Below are 21,988 nucleotides of genomic sequence, written 5' to 3'. Positions count from 1 at the left end.
TCAACATGTGTAGTCAGTTTTTACCTGTGGATGGTTCCGCCAGACCTCAAACATGACTCTTAGAACATGTAATTTTCCTTCATCACTTTCAGCTAGGGTTTTGAAGACTTCATGAAACCTTTTGATAGTGGGGGAAAAATACCACATATAACCTTATTCAATAAGCAATTTAATGTTTTTAATGCCCATACAATGTTATTCAATTTACAGTGCAATATATAAATGCAAAATAACCAAACATTAACCATTAAGGATATAAAAGGTATGATTAGGAATTTGTAGTTTGTATGCAATTTGTCACAAAATCTTAGAATTACAATATACTATCACTAGCCTAGGATTATAGTTTATTGTGTATCTAAAAATAAGTGATGGCTAAGGAACTATCTTCAAACACGAATGCAGTATTCTGACTGCACCTTCTCTGGGAATCTTGCAAGTCATACAGTAACGTGGAAGCTGAGATGGGGTGAGGAGTCCAGTTTCTTTGCGTGGCAGGAGGAATACCTATACGTTCTTTCTTCTTTTAGACTGACGAGTTAGAAAGTTCTGTCTTTAGATGCCAACCTCTGGGTGGCTCCCCAAAATGTAGCCAGCTCTCGCTTCTGCTTACCTTCTTTTAGGAAGACACTTAGACAGGGTTCTTGACTTCTTACTGTATATATGACTGTCCTATGGACCCAGGTTTTCCACTCATTTCTCTAAAGGTCTATACAAAAAAATGTACATTCCACACATATTTGCAAACTGTACATACAGACCGACAGGAGCTGCAGGATGGCGGTTTTAGCTACCACAAATCAAAACCCATTATGTCAAATTATATGACAATACTATTCATATCTTCATATTCAACAATTTTAAGTAAAAATTACTATACCACTGGTATTTACCAAGCAAAGTTCCAAACCCTCAAGAAAAGGTGCATGTTCTGATTGCACTTACTTTGCAAGAGCACTGAAGGAGTGGCTGAACGACTTGGCTGCTAAGTGTAGCAGAGTCTGTACAAACACCTCTATTTTCAGTGGGTTAAAACTGAACCCTTCATCTGAAAAATAATCCACAGTTAAGAGAGTCAGAAAAATGTTAAGTAATGTAATTCTTTGGTCCTTCACCTGAATAACTAAACAGATGGCACACTCACATCCAAATACTAAGTCAGATAGCAATGTCTTTGAGTACTAATAAAAAACAAAAGGCCATTACTGATATCAAATATTCAAAATATAAAACTAAGTATAATCTTAATTCTTAGTTTTTGGGGATTGTTTCCCTAATTCTTCCATATGATCCATTTCTTTTACAAATACCACATAGATTTCCTTCTTCATATCTCTCCACGTGGTGGTAAGATAGTAACAAAATCCCAGCAATAAACAATGCAAATACCAATAATGTTTTATTTTTGATTAAGCCATTTTCTATGCTTATGTACAAATCTAAAAAAATTTCCCCGCAAATGGTTACCCAGTTGTCTCCGCAGACTCTTCCTCTGTTTTACTGATTAGTCTTTGTTTTAGTTACCGTAGTTTTAAAAAATATTTTAATATGTGATAAAGCAAGTCCTTCTCATCACTTTTGGTCTTATCTATTTATTGACGATAAACTTAGAAATTATTTTACAATTTTCCCATTCTTGCCCAGAAAAAAATCTACAGATTTTGGTTGGAATCACACGGTAAATACTCAGTAAATGTTAAACATTATTATTATAACAGCTTAATTTGGACAGAGCATCCAACTTTATAATACATCAAGCCTTCCTGTGCAAGAACCTCTCTAAAGTGAGGAAGCAAGGAATGTTTAAGGGAGAAAATACCTGGGTTCTAAGGAAAACTGACAGGCTGGACAGGCCAAACAAATACATTGCTTTATGAGAATTCTATGAGATTTAAGAGGAACTCATGTTCCAGAATTACGTTTATACTTTAACCTGACCCATACATAGTTCCATTCAAGAAATATTTAATTCTGTTACCATCATCATCATCCTGGTTAGGATTTGGTACATCTTTCAGAATGCTGAAGATTTCATCATTCGTTGCTTTACTTTTAAAGGCAACAGCTAAACAGAGGGCAACTGAATGTCCAGGAAGAGAGTCTAAACACAGAAGGGGGAGGAGGGCAGAGAGGAGAATTAGATCAGGTTTTAAGACGATTCTCACAAATAGTTTAGTAATTGTGAAACTTAAAAAAAAAATTCTTTTTTTAAAAAAATAGGATATTCTTTATCCCAAGATCAGTATTTAATCTATATAAAGATAACCATATGTGAAAGTTTCATTTAATAGGCCAATGGTTTTTCACTTAAAATACAGCATAAGAGAGAACTCTCACCTCAATACTTCCTTAAGAACAATTAGCTAATTGTAGTTCAGAGTATAAAGGGTACTGATCTTCCTCAGGAATGAGGGGTGAGGGGAAATGTGGATATAGTTGCAATTGTTCTTTGACAGTCCTCAAATCCCTAGGCCTCTGTAAGCTGAAAAGCCGAGAATCAACTGTATTTCTTTCATTTTTGTCAATGTACCCTTCCTCCTCCTTCTTCTTCCTAAGACAGTGGAAACTAAGTTTGAGTTTGAACAAGTAAAGGCTGCTAACTTAAGACAGATTTTTTGCTTTTCTCTTTTGCTGAATCCACATCCTTGAATCTACGCTAGCCAGATGCTCATGGGCTGTGACTCCACGAATTTACCATTGGTTACTATCTGTCGAGTCCTTGTATGAAACTTGTGCCAGTATATACTGTAGGGCATCACCAGAGCAACTGGAAATCTACATTTAATGTAACGTGGACAAAGAGGTAACATAAAGGCAATCCTGACATAGAATATGAGTGAGTAAAGTCAATTACAACAGGTCACATGTGCTGTGTGCTTTTCCTTGAAAGTGAGAGAGAAAGTAAGTGGGAGAAAAAAAAAAAAAAAGAATCCCCTGCTGTTAAGGAGTCTACATTCTACATGGGGAACCAAGATATTCACATAAATAGTAGCCGGAGAGCAACACAAAACTGGCTTGCTAAAGGCTTAAAAAACATTGATACGAGTGGAGCTTGGGCTAGACCCTGAAGAGAGAACATGGATTAGAGACAAGAAGGGCTTCCCAGGACCGGGTAATGGCACAAACAAAGGCAAAACCATGAACAAGCAGCACGGAAAAAATAAAAAGGAAGTGGGCCTGGCTGGAGTAGAGGTCCATCTGGGAAGAAGTGACATACACATATAACAAAGTAGAAACAACTGTTAGGAAGGCCTTAAATGTTAGGCTGAGTTATTTCTATGGGAAAAAAGAAAGCTCAATGTTTAACAAAAGTCTGAACTCTCTGATGTCAAAGACTGTATCTTACCGTCCTCTGAGGCAGTACAAAGCAGAAATCAAAACTTGGCACTTACAAGTGTCACACCAAGCTTTGCTCTTTCAGGAAAACACAGTGGCTGAGAGCAGGACTGCTCAGCTAGTAAGCCTGGATTTGAGTCTGGGCTCTACTGCTCAAACAATCTCACTCTGGCTTCATCTCTTTGAAGCCATTTCTTCATTATAAAATTGTTATAATAACCATACCTATTTTTCAGAGTTGTTTTAAGGATTAAGTGACATAATAACATAGGAAATGTACTTAACATTAGGATCAACTGAGTTTATTTCAAGGAAAGCAGGTATAGTCTGAGGTGCAGGTGGAGAACCAGGAATGCAGTATGAGAAAGCAAGGGAGTGCGGTGAGTATCAAGATGCAAAGACATGAAATGGGAAGCTCACGGAGGAGCCTGTTCAGTGCCATCTGAAAAGACTAACTTGGAAAAACTCCATACTTAACTCTCTACTAGTGATCACCAATGTACACCCTTACCTTCATTAAGTGGCATATCAAATTATAGTCCCCCTGATTTACAGTGCAAAAAATGATGTGAGCGAAAAGTAGGAAAAGCATATTTAAGAATTTACTTCTAGAGACACACTGCTGGTCAAAAGATAGTTATGTGCACCTATGTTCCCACACCTGAACTGTTATCAGATGAAAATCAATTCAAGGAATCTCCGCTGCCATGAAAACCATACATTTCATTTTGATAAGTTATGGTTCTAAATTCATCCTGCTATACTTAGTAGCACATTTAAAATGTTATAGATATAAAACTAAAAACAATATTAAGAAAAAAGAAAAAAGTTTAAAGAAATAAATAACTAAGTATATCACAGTGAATCTTCAAAATGAGTATCAGGGGAAATAAAACAACAGTGGCTGGTGAGCAATCACTTTTCAAACAAAATATAAACCTAGTAAAAGGAAAAGTTCACTTTCTCCACCTTAAATAACTGGCTTCAGAGAATACTTCCATCAGTACTTTCTAAAAAGGGATGGATTTGTTTTATTTTATTACTTACTGCTACTTTCATCTCCATACTTGTAAATGCAGGTTGGATTTGCAGGACATAGAGCTGAGAAGGTAGGAGGGACAATATCTAATATCCGCTGATGGTAAGACAACCTACAATACAAATAAGAGCCTCAGAAAATGTCATTCATCAGTTCCATTCTTCAGCAACATTCAACTTACCCAGAAAGTTACAATCTCCAACACCCTGGACTCAGCTGACAACCAAGAAGTAAAAAGGGAAAACAAGTTCTTTAAACTTTTGTCTAGGCCAGCACTTCAGAACTCAAGTCTTCTTCAAAACTTACTGGTTTGCACTGAGATGTGGGCCAGTGGGTCCATGAGCCTGGTGGCCAGGAATACGGGGTGGTGATGATGGTGGGGTGAGGTGAGGTGAAGGAGACAGTTTGCATAGTTGGGAGGCTGGTTATACTGCAGCAAATACTTATTGAGGCTAATGAAAGCCAAGTTCCTTAATGCCGAAAAGGTATCTAGAAATCATGGCAAAGGGGAAGGCTAAAAAAAATGAGATGCTCGGTTGGAACTAGAGGGATACACACACCTCAGTAGACATGAAAGTTATAGACATGCCTATATGCATGTGTTTATGTGTGCAGAAGTATATGCACTACCCTTGTCCATCCAGAGGGCCTAGACCAATGATACTCCAATAGCAATAAGCACATCAAATGTCCAGATCTTGGTTCCTAAATATCATACTCTACTACTAGAAACTCAGACTCGAGTAAATAGATGACCCCAGGGAAGGGGCAAGGAAACACAAGATGAGCCCGGAACATCGTGTGCTAGAAATAAGGAAATGCTCAATGAATGGAGGGGGGACATTAAAAAAAAAAAAAAAAAAAAAAAAAAAGACACAGGAGCCACAAGGGACTCCCAATGGCCAAATAAGGGACAATTTGAGCATCAAAATAAATAATGACAGTAATGAATTATAACCCACTGAATGAAACACATCCACTAGTCCCTACTGATATATAGACCGAGGAATTAATAAATGGGTGAAAAAGGTAAGCTCTTTCTTACAATAGAATAATAACTAATAAAAGCAGAAAAAATAATGTAAAAAGAGACTCATCACAGTGTTGGCAGATAAAGGTAGGAGTTGTCGGTGGAGGTTTGATGAAGAATAGGATATGAGTGTAACCTCAGAATATCTCCTTCAAAATATTAATCAACTATAAAGGGAAAGCTGGTGAATTTAAGGTAGAGAAGCATGGCAAACACTGATATGGCCATGTGATCATTTCCAGTGGTGGGATAATGCAAGACTTTGAGTCATGAGGACACATCAAGGAGACACAACAAAATAAGGCCTACATTCTTTAAAACTGACAATGACACGAAGATAGAAAAAGAATAATAGCTATTGAAGATTGAGGAATCTGAAGAAAATGACAACTAAATGCTACACATGTTTCTGGATAGCATTCTGGACCAGAAAGGAAAAAGACATTTTTGGGATGGCTGGCAAAATTTTGGCAGCCGCCGAGTATTGTATAGTAGTATCACTGTATGCTGGTCATGTAGAAGAGTGTTTTTGTTTTGGAGGAATATACAATGGCCTGATAAAGGATGACAGGACATCATATTTGCAGCTTGTTTTCAACGGATTCAGAAAAAGACTGATATAAAGAGTACATACATACAAGGACTAATCATTAAAAAAAATGTAAAATGTTAACACTAGAGTATCTAGACGAACATGATACAGCATTCTTTGAACTATTTTTGGCAACTTTCCTGAAATTTAAAATTATTTCAAAGTATGTTTGACAAAAACAAAAACAAAACCAAAACTTTTTGGCTTAATTCACACAGAATCCAGACAGCATGGTTGCCTAGGTTTTTCTGCCTAAATCTTGATTAAAAACTGAAAAGGAAGAGAGGCAAGTACTTGGATTTTAAAAATGATATTCTGGACACACATCACAAATGCAGAGAAAAGAAAAATTCCTTCACAGAAGTTAGAAGACCTAAGCTAAGGAGAAAACGCAAAGAGCTTACCTCATACATTTTTCTAGAACTTCTCTTACAAACTTTGGTTTGGGACTTTCAGGATCTTGAGTAAGACAATCTGACCTAAGGAGGAAATATAGTTTAAGTTTTTATACATCTCACTATACCTAACTTGTACATAGCTACAAATAGTTCCCTTCCATCTAAATTTCATTTATCTATATAAACATCAAAAATAAACTAAATCTTTCAGACTGTGAAGAAGATTGCTTTTATGCTACAGTTTTAATTAACAGTTTTTTAAAAAACTACGGTAGACTGTAGAGAAAAGAAAGATGCAATGTAACCACTTACCAATCTTCCCAGCTCCAACGGAACTGGAAGTTACTTAGATGATGGGAAAACCAATTAATAAACCTATACAGAGAAGTAGGGTGAGGACAAAAAAGGATGAATGGTTGCAATTTACAACAGGTTACATAATCCTTCAGGCAAATAAAACCATATTTTATAGTTAAATAAAAAGCACACCTCTCTAGTTACAGCTGTGTCTTCTCCTGCTACTTGCCCTTTTTTGTACAAATTCTGTAACTCATCTTCTACTTCAAAAAAATAAGTCTATCTCACTCCTCCCAACAGTGCTATCCTTTTTAAGTGAATAAGAGATATGATTTGAGTGCCTGTTTTGTATCAAGTACCTTATATATGTTTATATAATTTAATTCTCACAACAACTTCTGAGGAATGTATTACTTTCCTTATTTAATTGACAATAAAACAAACATAGGGTGGGGAAAAAGAGGTTAAGAATATTTTATAAATGGAGGAGCCAAAGCAGTCTCTCATCACCACACCATGCCCTTTTCACCACAAACAAAAAAATACACCATTGAAGTTCCTTTTTCCATTAAAAATATTTATCTGATCTCTCTAACTAAAAAGGGATCACCTTAGTATTCTGCATAATGTTATGAAATTTGTAAGAGCCCGATGCTTGAATGAATGGCATAATTGGGATACTCAATACAACTGGAGGTTTATTAATTAGACTGGAGAAAAAACTCAGCACTTTCTTAAAGTAAATCCCTCATGCATCTATAATTTCAATCACTGAAATTACTCAAGATAACAGGTCAACAAAATAGGATAGCCCTTACTGATAATTTTCAAATATTCCATTTGAACAATGGACATGATAGATTATAGAAAATGTTCAGTATCTGCCCTGATCTAATTTGGGAAACTGACAGAAAACTCAATATGGTCTTTTGTACAAACTGAGTCTTGAAGCTATAGTTATACAGAAGCTAGCTATTTCAGAAGCAGATACTAACTATAAACAAAAATACACGTTATATATATACATATAAAATAAAAGTACAGTATTAGACTCTGCTTTTACATATGGGTTAGAATAAAGCCTATTTTAAAAGCTTACCTACCCAATTACAGAGGGAAAAGTATAACCACACCAAGGCATCAAACTAGTAAACAATGAAGGAAATTAAAGAAAACCTCAGCGTGGGCATCATTTCATACTGGAAGTCAGACGAGAAAGTGTAATGTTATATTACAACTATGAGTTTTATATTTATATAAAAGATTATATTGAGGAGGCAGGAAAGAAAAACTAACTTGGAAAGTATTAAAGAAGGCAAATGTTTTGCTGATCAAAATCTTTTATAAAGCATAGGGAGCAGAAGCTGCTAACACTCAGTATAGAAATAAGGCAAGTACTATACCTGTCTACGCATGTAGTATTCATTGTGTCCAAACGCATATATAACATTTCAGTTGCCTGTGCAAGCTGTGAATTTCGGGATAAGGAAAACTATTCTCTACTCTCCTTGAAAATAAGTTGTAATAGAAAAATAAGTAACATTTCCTAGAAGTCTGTATAACAACTAATAATATTGAGCATCTTTTCAAGTGATTGATCTTTGAGGATCAATGATGTACATTTGACCTGAACACATCCATGAAATTAAGATAATGAACATTTAGATCACCTCCAAAATCTCTCCATGCTCCTTTGTAATCCATTCTCTCTTCTTCCCCTCCTCATTTATGCCCCCAAGCAAATACTGGTCTGCTGTCACTAGATTACTTTGCATTTTCTAGGATTTTGTATAAATGGTATCATTAGCATGAATTCATATTTGTTTGGCATCTTTTACTTAACATAATTATTTTTTAATTCATTCATGTTGTTGCCTGCATCAAAAGTTTATTGTTTTATTACTGAGTAGTATTCCATTGTATAAATACAACAAAATTTGTTTGTCTACTGATGTATTGATGGATATTTAATTGTTTCCAGTTTCAGGTTACTACAAATAAAGTTATGAACATTAATTCTCCTGGATAAATACTCAAGAGTAGAATGGCTGGATTGTATGGTACATGTAACTTTTAAAGAAATGCTAAACTGTTTTCATGAAGTGATTTAAACCTACAAGCAAAAATATTTAATAGTCTCTTAAAGCAAGGCCAAAGAGAGTATGTTTAAAAACAAAGGAAAGGATACAACTTGGGGTAGAGAGCCAGGCTGAAGTTTGCACAGTTCAATGAGAAGTGTTGTGTACATCACATCAATGTGAGGGGGTGCTGGAAGTTGAAAGAGTTCTGCAAAGATCACCTACAAAGGAAACATGAGTCAGAACAATTCAACAGCTATCTATGCACTTCTACTATGAGAAAGACCTCAATGTTCTAAACGTCAACTCTAACTCTATGGCATCCATAATGAAAAAAAATTAATTTTTCATCTTTAAAAGTATGTTTTTTAAACACAAAGATCTCTAACTAAACACTGTAATGAAGATTCCTATTTCTATAACTCAAATAGGACTATGCAAAAATTAATGCTTATTTGATACTCTCCGAAAACTGCAATTAAATTCCAAGTTTGGAAGTATCATTGTTAGTTCAGGGAGGTACAGTTTACTGGGGGCTCAAAGACCCATCAGTTTCATTCCTATAAGATATAAAGCCCTTTTTAGACTCTAAGCATGGGAACAGAAGACAGTCTAGTCATTCTACACTGCTACTTGAAATCTTTTTGGTAGTCCAAAACTTCTTTGCCATGCTCTTGTTCTGAAAGCTGTTTCCATTCTTTCTATAATTATGGATCACCTACCTAGAATCCTAAAGCCTGGTCTGCATTCCTTCCTCTCACTCCCATCCCCCACACTTCTGTACTTCATTCTGATGAATTTCTAAACATTTTGAAGATTTAAAAATATAACTTATGTTTTGCATTTCAATTTTCATGTCAATGAGTCAAGTTCAAAGCCTAAGCACAGTCTCAAGTTTTATAAAGACAGAACAGGTGCAGTACTTTCAAGAAAGCACACAGGCTCAGTGTGAATAAAAAGTGAATCAAATAATGCATAGTAACTGCTCACGTTGAGTATTTTTAACATAAAGGAATAATGCAACTGACAGTTTGACCCATCTGTCAAGTGAAAACACTGTTTTTTTCGCTCTTTTGATTTCTAAGAATAAATAAGGATTCACACCTACCTCTACCATACAGTACAGGAAATAATATACTGGTCAGGTATATGTTAGTAATAAGAGGCCAGATAAACACAGTTAAAGATAGGTTATCTAGGGAGGTAGGGGTGAGTACAGCTTAGTGGTAGAGCACATGCTTAGTATGTATGAGGTCCTGAGTTCAATCCTCAGTACCTCCATTAAAAAAAAAAAAAAAAAATATATATATATATATACATATACACACACACATACATACCCACACAGGTATTTGCCTAAAAATACAATATTTTAAAGTATTTAAGCCACTTATACATCTGTTAAGTGGGCAATGTACTGACAGTTAGAAGTAACTTACATTATCCATGGTAACTACTCATGAAGATAATACTAAATAAATGAACTGCAGGCAACTCAAAATTCTACTTGGCTACTGTTCTCAACCTCCTCTTTTCTCTTAGCCGCTAACATGGCTAACAGAGCACCAAAACTGAAAGCAATTTCCTCTTTGCTCTGATAATTTTCAGTACCTGGTAAGTACCAAGAACAACAAAATAGACTAGGAGTAGATAATACTTTAAAGTCAACAGAAAGATTCGGAGGCTTAGAAACAAGCTCCATGTGAAATGCTTACCTCAACTATGTGGTAGTTCAAGGGGATCTTGTTCTTCCCAGGATAGCTCACTAGCTGTGCAGCACTAGAAAAAGTGTAATTGAAGTTTAGTGAGTTTAACAGATACACAAAAAATAAAATAAGCAGCTTCAAAAGCAGTGAGTTTAGCTACAAGGAAAGGAAATCTTTTCTGAAATGTTCTAGATTTCAGTTACTTCACTTAACTACAGCACAAATTATTTTGTCTACCACAAGGAAACTCTTTAGTGCATACAAAACTCCTTAAAAGATCAAAAGGAGTGTATGTAATAATACTAGGAAGCATATTCAGATCTACTAACTTAAAAAGTTTTATAAGGTAGACCACTCTCCAAATACTACCTTCTTTTCCACCTTAAAAATCTAAACCCAAACTTTCCAAGGGTTTAGAAAATATTTAAAATCAACCTTTCCAAAGCTTGATGTCTAACTATTAGAAAACAGAGCAAAACCATTAGTATTCATTTATTCCCGCAACATTCATACTGAAAATAGCTTGCCATTCAAGTTAATTTGTCCACAGCATATGGCAAATATCCACAGAAGACAGCAGGCATCATACGCATATTGCTATAAAGCACTACCGTCTGACACAGAACCCAGAAAAGTACTATTTGAGGGTGAAGTGCCTCCAGAAAGCAAGTGCTTGTTTTAGAGATTGGTCTTAGCAAGACAGGCATCAGGAGGACAGGAAGATTTTCTTACTCTTAACATACACTTGTCTCTTATTAAATCATCAAAGTCACTACTTCTTCACTCTAATAAAAGCACCATGAAAAGACTCTTACCAAGTCTTCCTTTCCTTCCAGTGGGACTTAATGATGCAGTGAAGATTCTCTTCTATTACAAATCTTTCCACTGAATGACTCCCTGGCATTACAGGTCCCTAGAAAGAAAACCAAATGTACCTACAACAGACCTACACAAAATATTCTTTTTTCATTTATTCAACAAATATTAAGAGCTTATTATGTTCCAGACACCGTATTGGATGCTGGGGATAAAAGTTCCTAAATGTGAAAGCAAATTTCATTGCTGTGTTCACTTATATCTACAATAGAATTAGAATGTCAGCTACAGTGTTTCTTTTACTACACTTGACACTGTACTCTCATTGCCCACTTCCATTCTTAAATGAAGCAAATAATTTTTGTATATTATTAGCCTTATACAGTTTATTTTTTTTAAACCATGGAAGTGGATTACTTCCGTAATAAACATGGAGGGAAATTTTTATTTCAAACACTATGTAGACAAAAAACTCCTGTATGCATTGGGAAAGATATCCATACTATGTTGTTTTAAAAAAGGTTAAAGAACATTATCTATATGATATTGTTTACTTAAAAAAATATGCATAGCAAACAGGTTCAAAGAATTTACTGATATTATTATTATTTATTACTGTAGACTCTTAATGGTGGTGATTTTTACTTTAATCTTCTTTATAATTCCTAATTAAAAAACTTTTTTTGGAAAGGCCAGAACAAAAGAACTAAATCCTCTTCAAACATATGTTTTGTATATTTATGCTCTTCCTACAAAGGATGACAGGCACATTACAGAGGCAATATCAATTAAGTACAAATAGTAGAGGAGAAACAAATTTTGAGGTCCCGTTCTAATGTTTCCCTTGCACAAATAAATACCTAATCACAAAGATTCTATCAGTCTTATTGTAAATTAGACTTTCAATTATATATACCTAATTAGATCATTACATAATGTTGACTAAAAGCTTTTTATTATACATGGAATATGGCAAGTGGGTAACAAGTTATAATTTCGTATATATAACCGATTATCCAACAACTTTTTACTTTGGGATAGAGTCTACATACACTGAAATTTCACTGGTCATACGTAATTTTCCATAGGACAAAAGAGAGAAGATAGGGAAAGAAAACTCAAATTTGACCTTAGGTGGTGATATTAGTTCTTAGGCCAGTGGTTTTCAACAGGGGGCAATTTTGCCCCTAAGGGGACAGAGACATTTCTGATTGTCACAACTGACATTTAGCCTCTAGATGCCATTGGCATCTATAGAGTTAGAGGCCAGGGAAGCTGCTAAGCATCCTACAATTCACAGGACAGCACCTAACACAAAGGATTATCCAGCTCCAAACATTAATTTTGCTGAGGCTGAGAAATTCCACCATATGCTGAGTAGGATGCGCTAAGCAACAGGTATGGGACTTCAGCCAGGCAAGCTTCTATTCAGAACAAGTCCAGTGATCAAGTGCTTGCTGCTTGGCTATTAAAGTTAAGACAGTCATTCAAATGCAAAGGTATAAAATAATTAAGGCATAATTAAAATGTAAGTTTTTATACCAAATGTTAATATCATAATTATACATTTTAATTGCTGAAGTATAATGGCTATCAACAACTTGATCTCATAATAAAGCACATATTTAAGAATTATAAAGTCTGCTTATACTGATCTTTGGGGTTTTTTAATTAAAATACTTCATACTATTTAAAAAATATAATTATATAATATAAATAAGACAAACTGTTGAGGGTTAGCGAGATGAACAACGTCTAAAACTGGGTATTATTCTTAGAAAAACAGCCTTATTAAGAGTAATAGCTAATATTATTGAGCACTCATCATTTCACATACTGTTCTATGCATATATGTGTATTAATAATTGAAACCTCATTACAGTTTAATGAGATACATACTATTATTATTCTATTAGGAAACTAGGGTAGAGAGGTAAATAGCTTACCCAAAATTACACAGCTAAGATCTGACTAAACCAGGATTAAAACCCAAGCCAATCTGGCTCTCAAACCTATGCTCTAAAATTGTACACTGTGCTCTTAATTCATACAGGCTAAATAACTTCTTGCATGATGAGGTGATACTATTCACTGAGTTAAACCGTTAACTTCACTGCCACTGACCTTAGATAATAAACAACTCAAAATTAAAATGTCTCACAGGCACAATTCAAACAAGATTAAACCACAAGTACAATACAACATAGGCCCTTTGAAGGACACTTCTGTTGGTCACGCATGTACCTCGGGATCATCCGTGTAATCAAACATTCTGAAGATGACCCTTGGCATCGGGTACATGGAATCTTCAGTGTGAGGAGGTGGTGTGAAAGGAGGCAGATTGTGCTGCAGTGCTTCACACAGGATACTGTCAAAGGCAAGATAAGGTCTTAGGATGTGCCGCTCCTGCCAGCGATCCTTTTTCAATTTCTGAATCTGGGCCCACAGGCAATCTAAATACTAAAGACAGATTAATTTTTAATAATTAATAGATTTGGGAGGCTAGACCAAATAACATTTTGACTAGGTAAAACCAAAAATCACTACCTTCTAAAATACAGGATACAAAAGTAAGCTAACTTATAATTAAACACAGTGCAACAGAATAGTGCTAAGTTTCTGTTTTTGTTTTAATTACTTTATAAAGTCTGTCTAGGGCTATTCCCTCTTACATTTTTCAAATTAGGCATTTAAAAAAAAAAAAAAAAACCACATCAACTCTACAATATCAGCAACCCCACAGAGTAGGGAATGTTTCAATGACATTCTTTTTTTTTTTTTTTAATTGAAGTGTAGTCAGTTACAATGCTTCAATTTCTGGTGTACAGTATAGTATAATGTCCTAGTCATGCATATATATACACATACTCATTTTCATATCCTTTTTTAAAGGTTATTCTAAGATATTGAATATAGTTTCCTATACTACACAGAATAAATTTTCTAATCTTATTTTTATATATAGTGGCTAACATTTGTAAATCTCAAACTCCCAAATTTATCCCTTCTCACCCCATTTCCTCCAGTAACCATGACTGTTTACTCTGTCTGCAAGTCTGTTTCTGTTTTGTAGATGAGTTCATTAGTGCCCTCTTTTTCCTTCCCTTTTTTTTTTTTAAGATTCCACATATGAGTGATATCTTACGGTATTTCAATGACATTCTAACATTTATTAAAAATCCACTATATGCCTAGAGCTATGAGGAGCTGAACTCCTGATACGAAATGTAGAAACCTAGCTAAGGTATACAAATGGAACAATGTGCCAGTATCTCAGAGAAGAGAATCTACTGAAGAGCCAATTGTGCTTGTTATCACAAGAAACTAAAATCCTTTTACCTCTTCCTGTGGATGCGGTTTCTCAGCAGTCCATACTTGTAGCATGGGCACATGAGTCTTTTGGCGTCTTCTAAAGATAAAAATGAAAATCTACATTTAAGTTTTTAAAGACAAGAAAATATGTTCAGTTGCTTTCATTATTAATAAAATGCAAATTAAAGCAGTGAAACAACATTTTAACCTATCAGGTTGGCAGATACCAGAATTTTTGATAATGTTACCAAAATTACCAAAACGTGGGCAGTTTCAAACATCACTGGCAGAGGGCTAATTGATATAATCTCTTGAGAAGAGATTTGGAAGAGTGTAATCCTTTGGAAAACAATTTGACTAAATTTATCAAAAGTAAAATTGTTAACACACTTCAACCCAGCAATGCCATTTCTAAAAATTCACGTCCCCCACAAACACATTTGCACATGTACACAAAAACACTATGTACAAGGATATTCACTGAGACACCGTTTACAAGAGCAAAAGACTTACCAAAGCCTCAATGTCTACCACCAGGAGACTAGTTAAAGAAATTATGGTACATTAAGAGTAGAATACTGTACAGCTATTAAAAAAAATGAGATAGAGCTATAAAAGCAGGTGAAGAACTCTGTGTATACTGGACTATCATTTGGATTAAACTGGGAGAAGAACATATTCAAATGTTAGGGTATTCATACTCATACTGTCATTCTTTTGCAAATATCTATATATTATTTAAAAACTACAACTTTTGAAAAATATAAAACATTAAAAAAATCTATCATTTAAAGGTAGCTTAACATAATGAGAAAGTAGATTTTTATCTTTAGACTTTTACTTTGATTTGTAACTTAGTAGATATTAACAATATCCAAAGAAGTACCTATTAATGGATAGAAAATGAAAGTTATAACAAAATTATTCTGGAAAAACTTAAGGGGACACAAAACCATTACCATGCTGCTGTGCTCTTACTTAAGATAGCTTTCAGTGTTGGCAAAGATGCGGTCCATCTCAGCATCTTTCTTTTCATACAACTCCTTTCCAACCCAGGGCAAAGACGACAGAAATGTATACACATACCAATCCCTCCGCACCTAAAGAATTTTTAAGAAGGTATGTTTAAAATAAGTACTAGTGAATTTTCATTCATATTATATTTATCCTTGAATGAAATCCTCTGGACACTATTTCATAGGACGTAAGGAAGACACCTGGCTCATTCAGAGCATTTTTAGATGTATTAGCTTTAATCTTACTAGACAGAATCATCTGAACTAACATACAGATGTCAAGAGAACCCACAAGTATGCCAGCTGACTTAACTTTTAGATATTAAGAATTTATAACATGATAATCTGCTGTTGATCTTTTGTCTTTTACTACTAAAGGGTTACTAGTGAAAAATTCCTCGTAGTATATGGACAAGATTTAGCACAAGGGGTTTTCTTACCTGAGGCACATCTTCTTCCTGAGTTACACTTACAAAATTTTCAAACATAGCAACCATTGATGGGGCAGCAATGACATGACAGTTTACAAGATCAGATAAAAAACGGACCTATTGGGGAAGACAATTTCTATTAAATCTCAATGTCCTTTATAATAATTATAAAATAAGCAATCTTGTAATGGTTGAAACCACAGGTCTGAAAACCTATAGCCCAAGGGCCAAATCTAGCCCACTGCCTGTTTTTCACACAGCCTGCAAACTAAGAATGGATTTTAGATATTCACATGCTTGGAAAAAACCCCAAAGAATATTTTGATTCATACAGTTTATATGAAGTTAAATTTCAGTGTTCACAAATCAACTTTTACTGGAACACAGCCACGCTTACCTGTTTACATATTGTCTATGGCTGCTTTTATGCTATAACAGCAGAGCAGAGTAGTTGTGACAGAAATTGTAGGAAGGACAGGAATCCGTGAATTTATGGCTTTGCATTTATACTAGACTAAGAACCTAAACAGTAATATTCTAGCTACTGTAACCAATAATCTTTTCTGTTTGGCTGTGAAAAAATTTTCACTGGACCAAGGAAATGGAAATTTCTGAACAGATACTTATTGGGTGTCTTTTGTGTGCCACTGCTGTCCCTGTCGTATGGGAGCTCATAGTCTAGTGGGACAAGAACAATTTCAACCCAAAGGAATGACTCCTATGCTAAAAGATAAATAAAAAAGTGCTCTAGGAACAGGAGCAAAGGGAGTAGGGGAAACATCATAAAGAAGGTAACAACAGGGCTAGGTCATAAAGAAGAGTAAAGTAGTGCTCAAGTGGAGAACAAGAAGAGGCTTCTAGGCAGAGGGGTTTAACAACAAAGTGTGTCCAGGTACCTGCAAGTAATTTTGATATAGTTGGAGGGTATGGGGGAGGCAAGGACAGAGAAACATTAAACCACGAAGGGTCAGGTTTAATGAAGAATCTGGACTTAGAGCCTGATGGGTGTCCAAACTCTCGATTTTGTACTCAGTAGAAATGAATTTGATCACATACCTTCAAGACATAGATATTTATTTATAATATATATTATATATAAAAAACTTATGTTTATATATTTAGTTTTACACGTATATATTTATAATATATATTAATATTATATATCAATCCATGTGTTACATATTAGTAGGGCTTAATTCCATTTCCATTTGAGATAAATAAGAATTCTTATATTTCCTTCCTGCATCATCTTGTGCACCAGGCTGTGAAGACAATGGGAAGGAACTGAGGTTTTTCACATGTAATCAACATGAACAGAGCCCAGTTACAGAACGACCACTCTGGTGCCACTGTAGAAGGTAAAGTGAAAGGCAGAGAATCCGAACACAAAAAGATCAGTGAAGAGGCTGTTAAGACAGGAGGAGGAAGGCACAAACTACACTAGAGGCCCTGGAGACAAAGGAGAAGGGACATACTGGAGAGAAATTTAGGAGGTACAACTGACAGGGCTTGGGGAGTGCTTACAGTAAGAGGGGGCAAAGGGAAGACAAAAATGAATGCTCAGGTTTCTAGATGGGCTATCCAGTAAACAGCAGCCACTGGGCGTGGGGTGGGGTGAGGGCAGAGGAAAGGAGGTATGAATAATTCATTGATTTAGGCAAGACACCTTAGGGCGATCCAGGTAGTATTTGGAACACAGGTCTGGAGCTCAGGAGAAACAGATTATAGATTTGGGGCAGGGGGCAAGAGGGTCATCTAAATAAAGGTAGTTTATCAAGCTATGAGAGAGAATGAGAATGCTTCAGGAGAGCATGTTTGAAGAAAAGTGAAGTGAGGACAGAATCCTGGGAAACAAAACTGTAAGGTGCAAAGGAAGCTGACTCAGTAAAAGGAGACTGAGGAATAGAAGGTAGGAATAGAAGCAGGAGGTCCTGAAAAAACTGGTACTGCAGAAACCAAGAGATAAGAAACTAGTGTAAAGCATTACATGCTGCAGGGAGGTCAACTAGGATTAAGGGTGAAAAGAAGCCACTGGTAACGGACTTGGTAATGAGCAAGAGCAGCTGTTGTGGTGAGCGGGGAACCGTTTTTCAAGAGAAAAGATAAGTTACTGGATTGTAGCTCACCTCTCCCCTCCAGCCCAAAACTAAGTCATAATATACTGGAAAAATTAAAAAACAAAACAAAACAAAAAAAAAACCCAAAAGTCCACAAAAACCAAAAAGCAAAAAAAAAACTTACCAAATACACAGCTTCACTATAATTGTTTGCTTTCAATGATTCTTTAAGCTGACGAATCATAGCTTCTACAAATTCTCCACCAAAGTTGTAATTTCTGGCATTCAGCAGTCCAACTAAAGTTGTATAAATTGTCAGCTTCTCAGGTAACAGACGTGCACTGATTTGGGATCCAGTACAACAAGAAGATCCCAAAACAACATTATGTTAAGTTACTGAATTTTACATTATGTAAATCTTTTATCATTTTAGTAACTTTATAAAGAACAGTATTACATTTAGCTTTGTTTTAAAAACTATTTCAGAAAAGGTATAAATGTTGAGAAGAGTTGCAGACATCACCCTCTCAATTTTTTCATTTTAATTCTAGTTAGTTAATCGAAGAGTTAAGAAAGTAAAACACTCCAGTTGTGAAGTCATCAAACTAAAATAGATATAACTAATGCTAAACCAGTTTTTCTTCCAATGTGCTTAGTGGAATCAAACAGTAGTTCTACAGAAAATGATTTCCATGGTAAAATATCTGGGAAATGCTGGGTGAAACAAGTTTCTTTAATACAGAATCATAAAGGGGGAGATAGAACATTCAATATTTCGAAACTTAGCTGAACAAATTCTGTCATGAGATCAGAATTCCACTTTGAATATTTCAACACTATTCTAGTTGCTTAGAAAAAATTCAGAACTAAAATCAGTTCCTATCAGTTAAATCGCTGATTTCTTTCCATCCCAGTTTGCTTACTCCAAGTGTGTTAATTTTCATTAAAGTTATTTCAAAAGTAGGGAAGAGGAGGGGGAGGCTATAGCTAGGTGGCAGCATGCACACTTAGCATGCACGAGGTCCTGGGTTCACTCTCCAGTTCATCTGTTAAAAAAATAAATAAATCTAATTACCACCCCCCCCAAAACACCTAAAAAATAAAATAAAATAAATTGTAAAAAGGCATCCTGCAGGGAAGATGATTACAGTAAGCTTTGGAAAAAGCAAATGTTGATCCCTAATTTAGGCAGCCTTTAGAAATGAGCTCAAAAAGAAAAGCAAGTAAGAACTCATGATCATTCAGATTCTCTTATACTTTTTGTCTTTTCCCAAGGTTCCTAGCAAGGGTGTTAGTGACAATTTAGATTTTTAAAAAATATTTGCATTGATAGTAACCATTCCCCTTCTACCTTCCCTTCCTCTCAAAGTCATGGCTTTCACCAGAGTTTAAACATAAATTTACTCCATTCTAATAAATGTTTGTTTATTAGAACAGAAGGCATCTATAGACAACTACAGCAAAATAATTTTTCTTAGTCATTTCTTAGTCTAAGGACATGTCTTCCTGGATATTAACTGGGTTCCTTTAAAAAACTGTATTCCAAATTATTTGTACTTTATGAGATGTTAAAGTGAAATCCACTGATAGTTTCAATTGGTGCATACATTTTAAAATTTCAAAATTGAGCTGTAAGCAATAAAAATAGTATTTTAAAATAATTGAAATGACAACTTAAAAGTCACCTTCATAATGAAGACTCCTTTATCCAGATGTCATAGCTACTTCTTCTCAAGGCATACAGTTTAGAGTGATCAATGTCTACCTGAGCAGCGAGGAAGTCTGTATTGCTAATTCCACTACTGGGAGACTGTTTCATGATTTCATGTGACACTTTTCCCGCTTTAATTTTGTCACAAACTAAATGCTGAAACTTGTTCTAGCTAACCTAACTCAGACAAAGATTACGCCTATTATTCCATAGCTTCAAAAGCTTCTTCAGCAGTCCAAGAAGGGCTGTAACTCAAGTGACTGGTTCTCAAACTTGTTTGATAGTACTGATTAAAAATACAAATTAAACTAATATATTTAAATGTATATGCTTAAAAGAAATCACTAAATGTGAAAGTGTCTACTTTCTCACTTAAAAGTAGTCAACTCAAATGATTCTAAGGTTCTAAGAAACAAAGAAAATGCTCAATTTTAGTCCTATTGAACTCTAAGAGTTCACCAAAGGTCATTTCATTGGACAAATTTCCTGATAGAAGGAAAGCAGATGGCATATGGAACATACACACGTCTTTTGAACATTCTCAAAGCATTTAAGAGTAGATAATACATTATTATCTGAATTCATAAATGTTTTGTATACATACACTGTACAAAGAAGCCTTAAGATCTTGCTCTTGTAGTTAGGAAGATCAGCTTCTAAAACACCAGCCAAGCCTTCTAGGTTGCTCTCCAAAGAGCAGGCACTCTGTAGAGGACAGCATATTAAGTATCTGTCAAGTACTCAGCAATCACTGCACTGAAATTTTCTAGGTGATAATAAAAAGTTAGTTTTATATACATTAAGGCACTGTGACAGTTTAGTATAAATCAATTCAGATTGCCATTGTTTAGAAATCCATGAAAAAGAGAATGAATGAAATTTAAAAAGCAATCTAAGATAGCATAAGTATTAGGAATGGGAGGACATCATGGGCTCTATCTGACTTCTCTAATTCTCTCACTATATGACTCTGGGCAAATTACCTCAAGTATCCAGGACTTGTTTGGTTCTTCATTTTTAAATTAAGTGGACTATTCCCTAAGGTCTCTTTTAAGAATCACAGTCCAAGAAAACTACTAAAAACAGTCAATTCTCAATTATCTTCATTTCAAGGGTTTTAATACACATTTACTTTGGGATATAGATGCATGGAAATACAATCTTTGCCTAAAACTTAGATCATCAAGTTTTTAGATGCAGAAATTAACCAAGTACAGTCAACTACAACCCCATGCCCATCGCATTCTGCGCCTCTTTTCGTGCATACCTTTTCTCCTACTTTGCATATTAAAGATTCCAAATGATCTTCGGTTTCATTTGCATCAGATGTCTTTCTCCTTTTGTGAGGCTGTCCCCCTGTTTCAACAATGTATTAAAGTAAACATTATACAATGAATCTGTTGTCAAAAATTTTATTTAACTGTTTTGATGCTATGATCTCTTTTCTACCAGAAGCCCTACTATTTACACATGGCAGAAGCTCTTAACTGATCCTCCACTTCTCAGACTAGGCTAGAGGAACCAACAGTCTCCATACCCAGGGACACTATAATAACTCCAGGAGGCATTATTTACGTTAAATTTTGTGGGAATGGTGCCCCATGGAGCTATGCAATGCAGCAGCCCTGTCTGTTTCTGTGGACAGGTAGGAAAGGTGCCCACAACACACTCAACACCAGCAGTCAGAGGACTCCTGTCACACTCAGGTACGGCTACACCCATTCTTTAAACCTGAGTTATTTATTTATCCTCAGTTGCTTGCTCCTAAAACCTGCAAGTGCCAGTAGTACTCATTTTTCTAATAATGAAAATTATTATGTGAACTGATGAAATATGGGTACAAAACCAAGTTGAATGCTTTGAAAAGATTTGACTGAGGGGAGCTTTTGTTAAAAAAAAGAAAGGTGTGAAGAGGAAAATATCAAAAGATGGGAAAGGAAGCATAAAACATGAGGATTCCCCACTAGTTTTATGAGTGTCTGAGCTCTTGGCTCTTCAGTTAATAGTTTTGGTTCCATAGACAATGCAGCACTAGAGTCTAGTTTACCCCAAACAGTGGGAATTACAATCAGCAGGCAGACTCAAAGAAAAGCCCCACTCACTATATCAAATAATTGGTGGGGGAAAGTATATGTTTTACAGTTCCCTGCTTTAACTGGCTCTTGATTC

At 35.2% G+C, this 21,988-nt stretch overlaps 1 protein-coding gene across 3 annotated transcripts in view; it reads right to left on the bottom strand.

Moving 5' to 3' along the window:
- Positions 1 to 21,988, bottom strand: part of NCBP1 (nuclear cap binding protein subunit 1) — a 35,050-nt gene that overhangs the window by 8,280 nt on the left and 4,782 nt on the right. For 2 of the 3 annotated variants that reach the window (XM_064490328.1, XM_010995531.3), the window contains exons 2-18: positions 21,087 to 21,175; positions 20,424 to 20,524; positions 18,293 to 18,449; positions 16,061 to 16,168; positions 15,583 to 15,704; positions 14,632 to 14,701; positions 13,537 to 13,752; positions 11,292 to 11,389; positions 10,486 to 10,549; positions 8,881 to 8,991; positions 8,096 to 8,160; positions 6,708 to 6,770; positions 6,402 to 6,476; positions 4,384 to 4,487; positions 1,979 to 2,101; positions 946 to 1,048; positions 25 to 118 (exon numbers count right to left, since the gene is read on the bottom strand). In XM_064490328.1, the coding sequence (XP_064346398.1) occupies positions 25 to 118; positions 946 to 1,048; positions 1,979 to 2,101; positions 4,384 to 4,487; positions 6,402 to 6,476; positions 6,708 to 6,770; positions 8,096 to 8,160; positions 8,881 to 8,991; positions 10,486 to 10,549; positions 11,292 to 11,389; positions 13,537 to 13,752; positions 14,632 to 14,701; positions 15,583 to 15,704; positions 16,061 to 16,168; positions 18,293 to 18,449; positions 20,424 to 20,524; positions 21,087 to 21,175 (1,763 nt within the window). Of the gene's footprint in view, positions 1 to 24; positions 119 to 945; positions 1,049 to 1,978; positions 2,102 to 4,383; positions 4,488 to 6,401; positions 6,477 to 6,707; positions 6,771 to 8,095; positions 8,161 to 8,880; positions 8,992 to 10,485; positions 10,550 to 11,291; positions 11,390 to 13,536; positions 13,753 to 14,631; positions 14,702 to 15,582; positions 15,705 to 16,060; positions 16,169 to 18,292; positions 18,450 to 20,423; positions 20,525 to 21,086; positions 21,176 to 21,988 lie in introns of those variants that run through there. The other variant, XM_031450064.2, reaches the window with a different exon arrangement.

This window comes from Camelus dromedarius, chromosome 10 (assembly GCF_036321535.1).
Source record: "Camelus dromedarius isolate mCamDro1 chromosome 10, mCamDro1.pat, whole genome shotgun sequence".
Classification (NCBI taxonomy): domain Eukaryota; kingdom Metazoa; phylum Chordata; class Mammalia; order Artiodactyla; family Camelidae; genus Camelus; species Camelus dromedarius.
The sequence above is the reverse complement of the archived record's forward strand: the minus strand, read 5'-3'. Positions and strand labels throughout refer to the sequence as shown.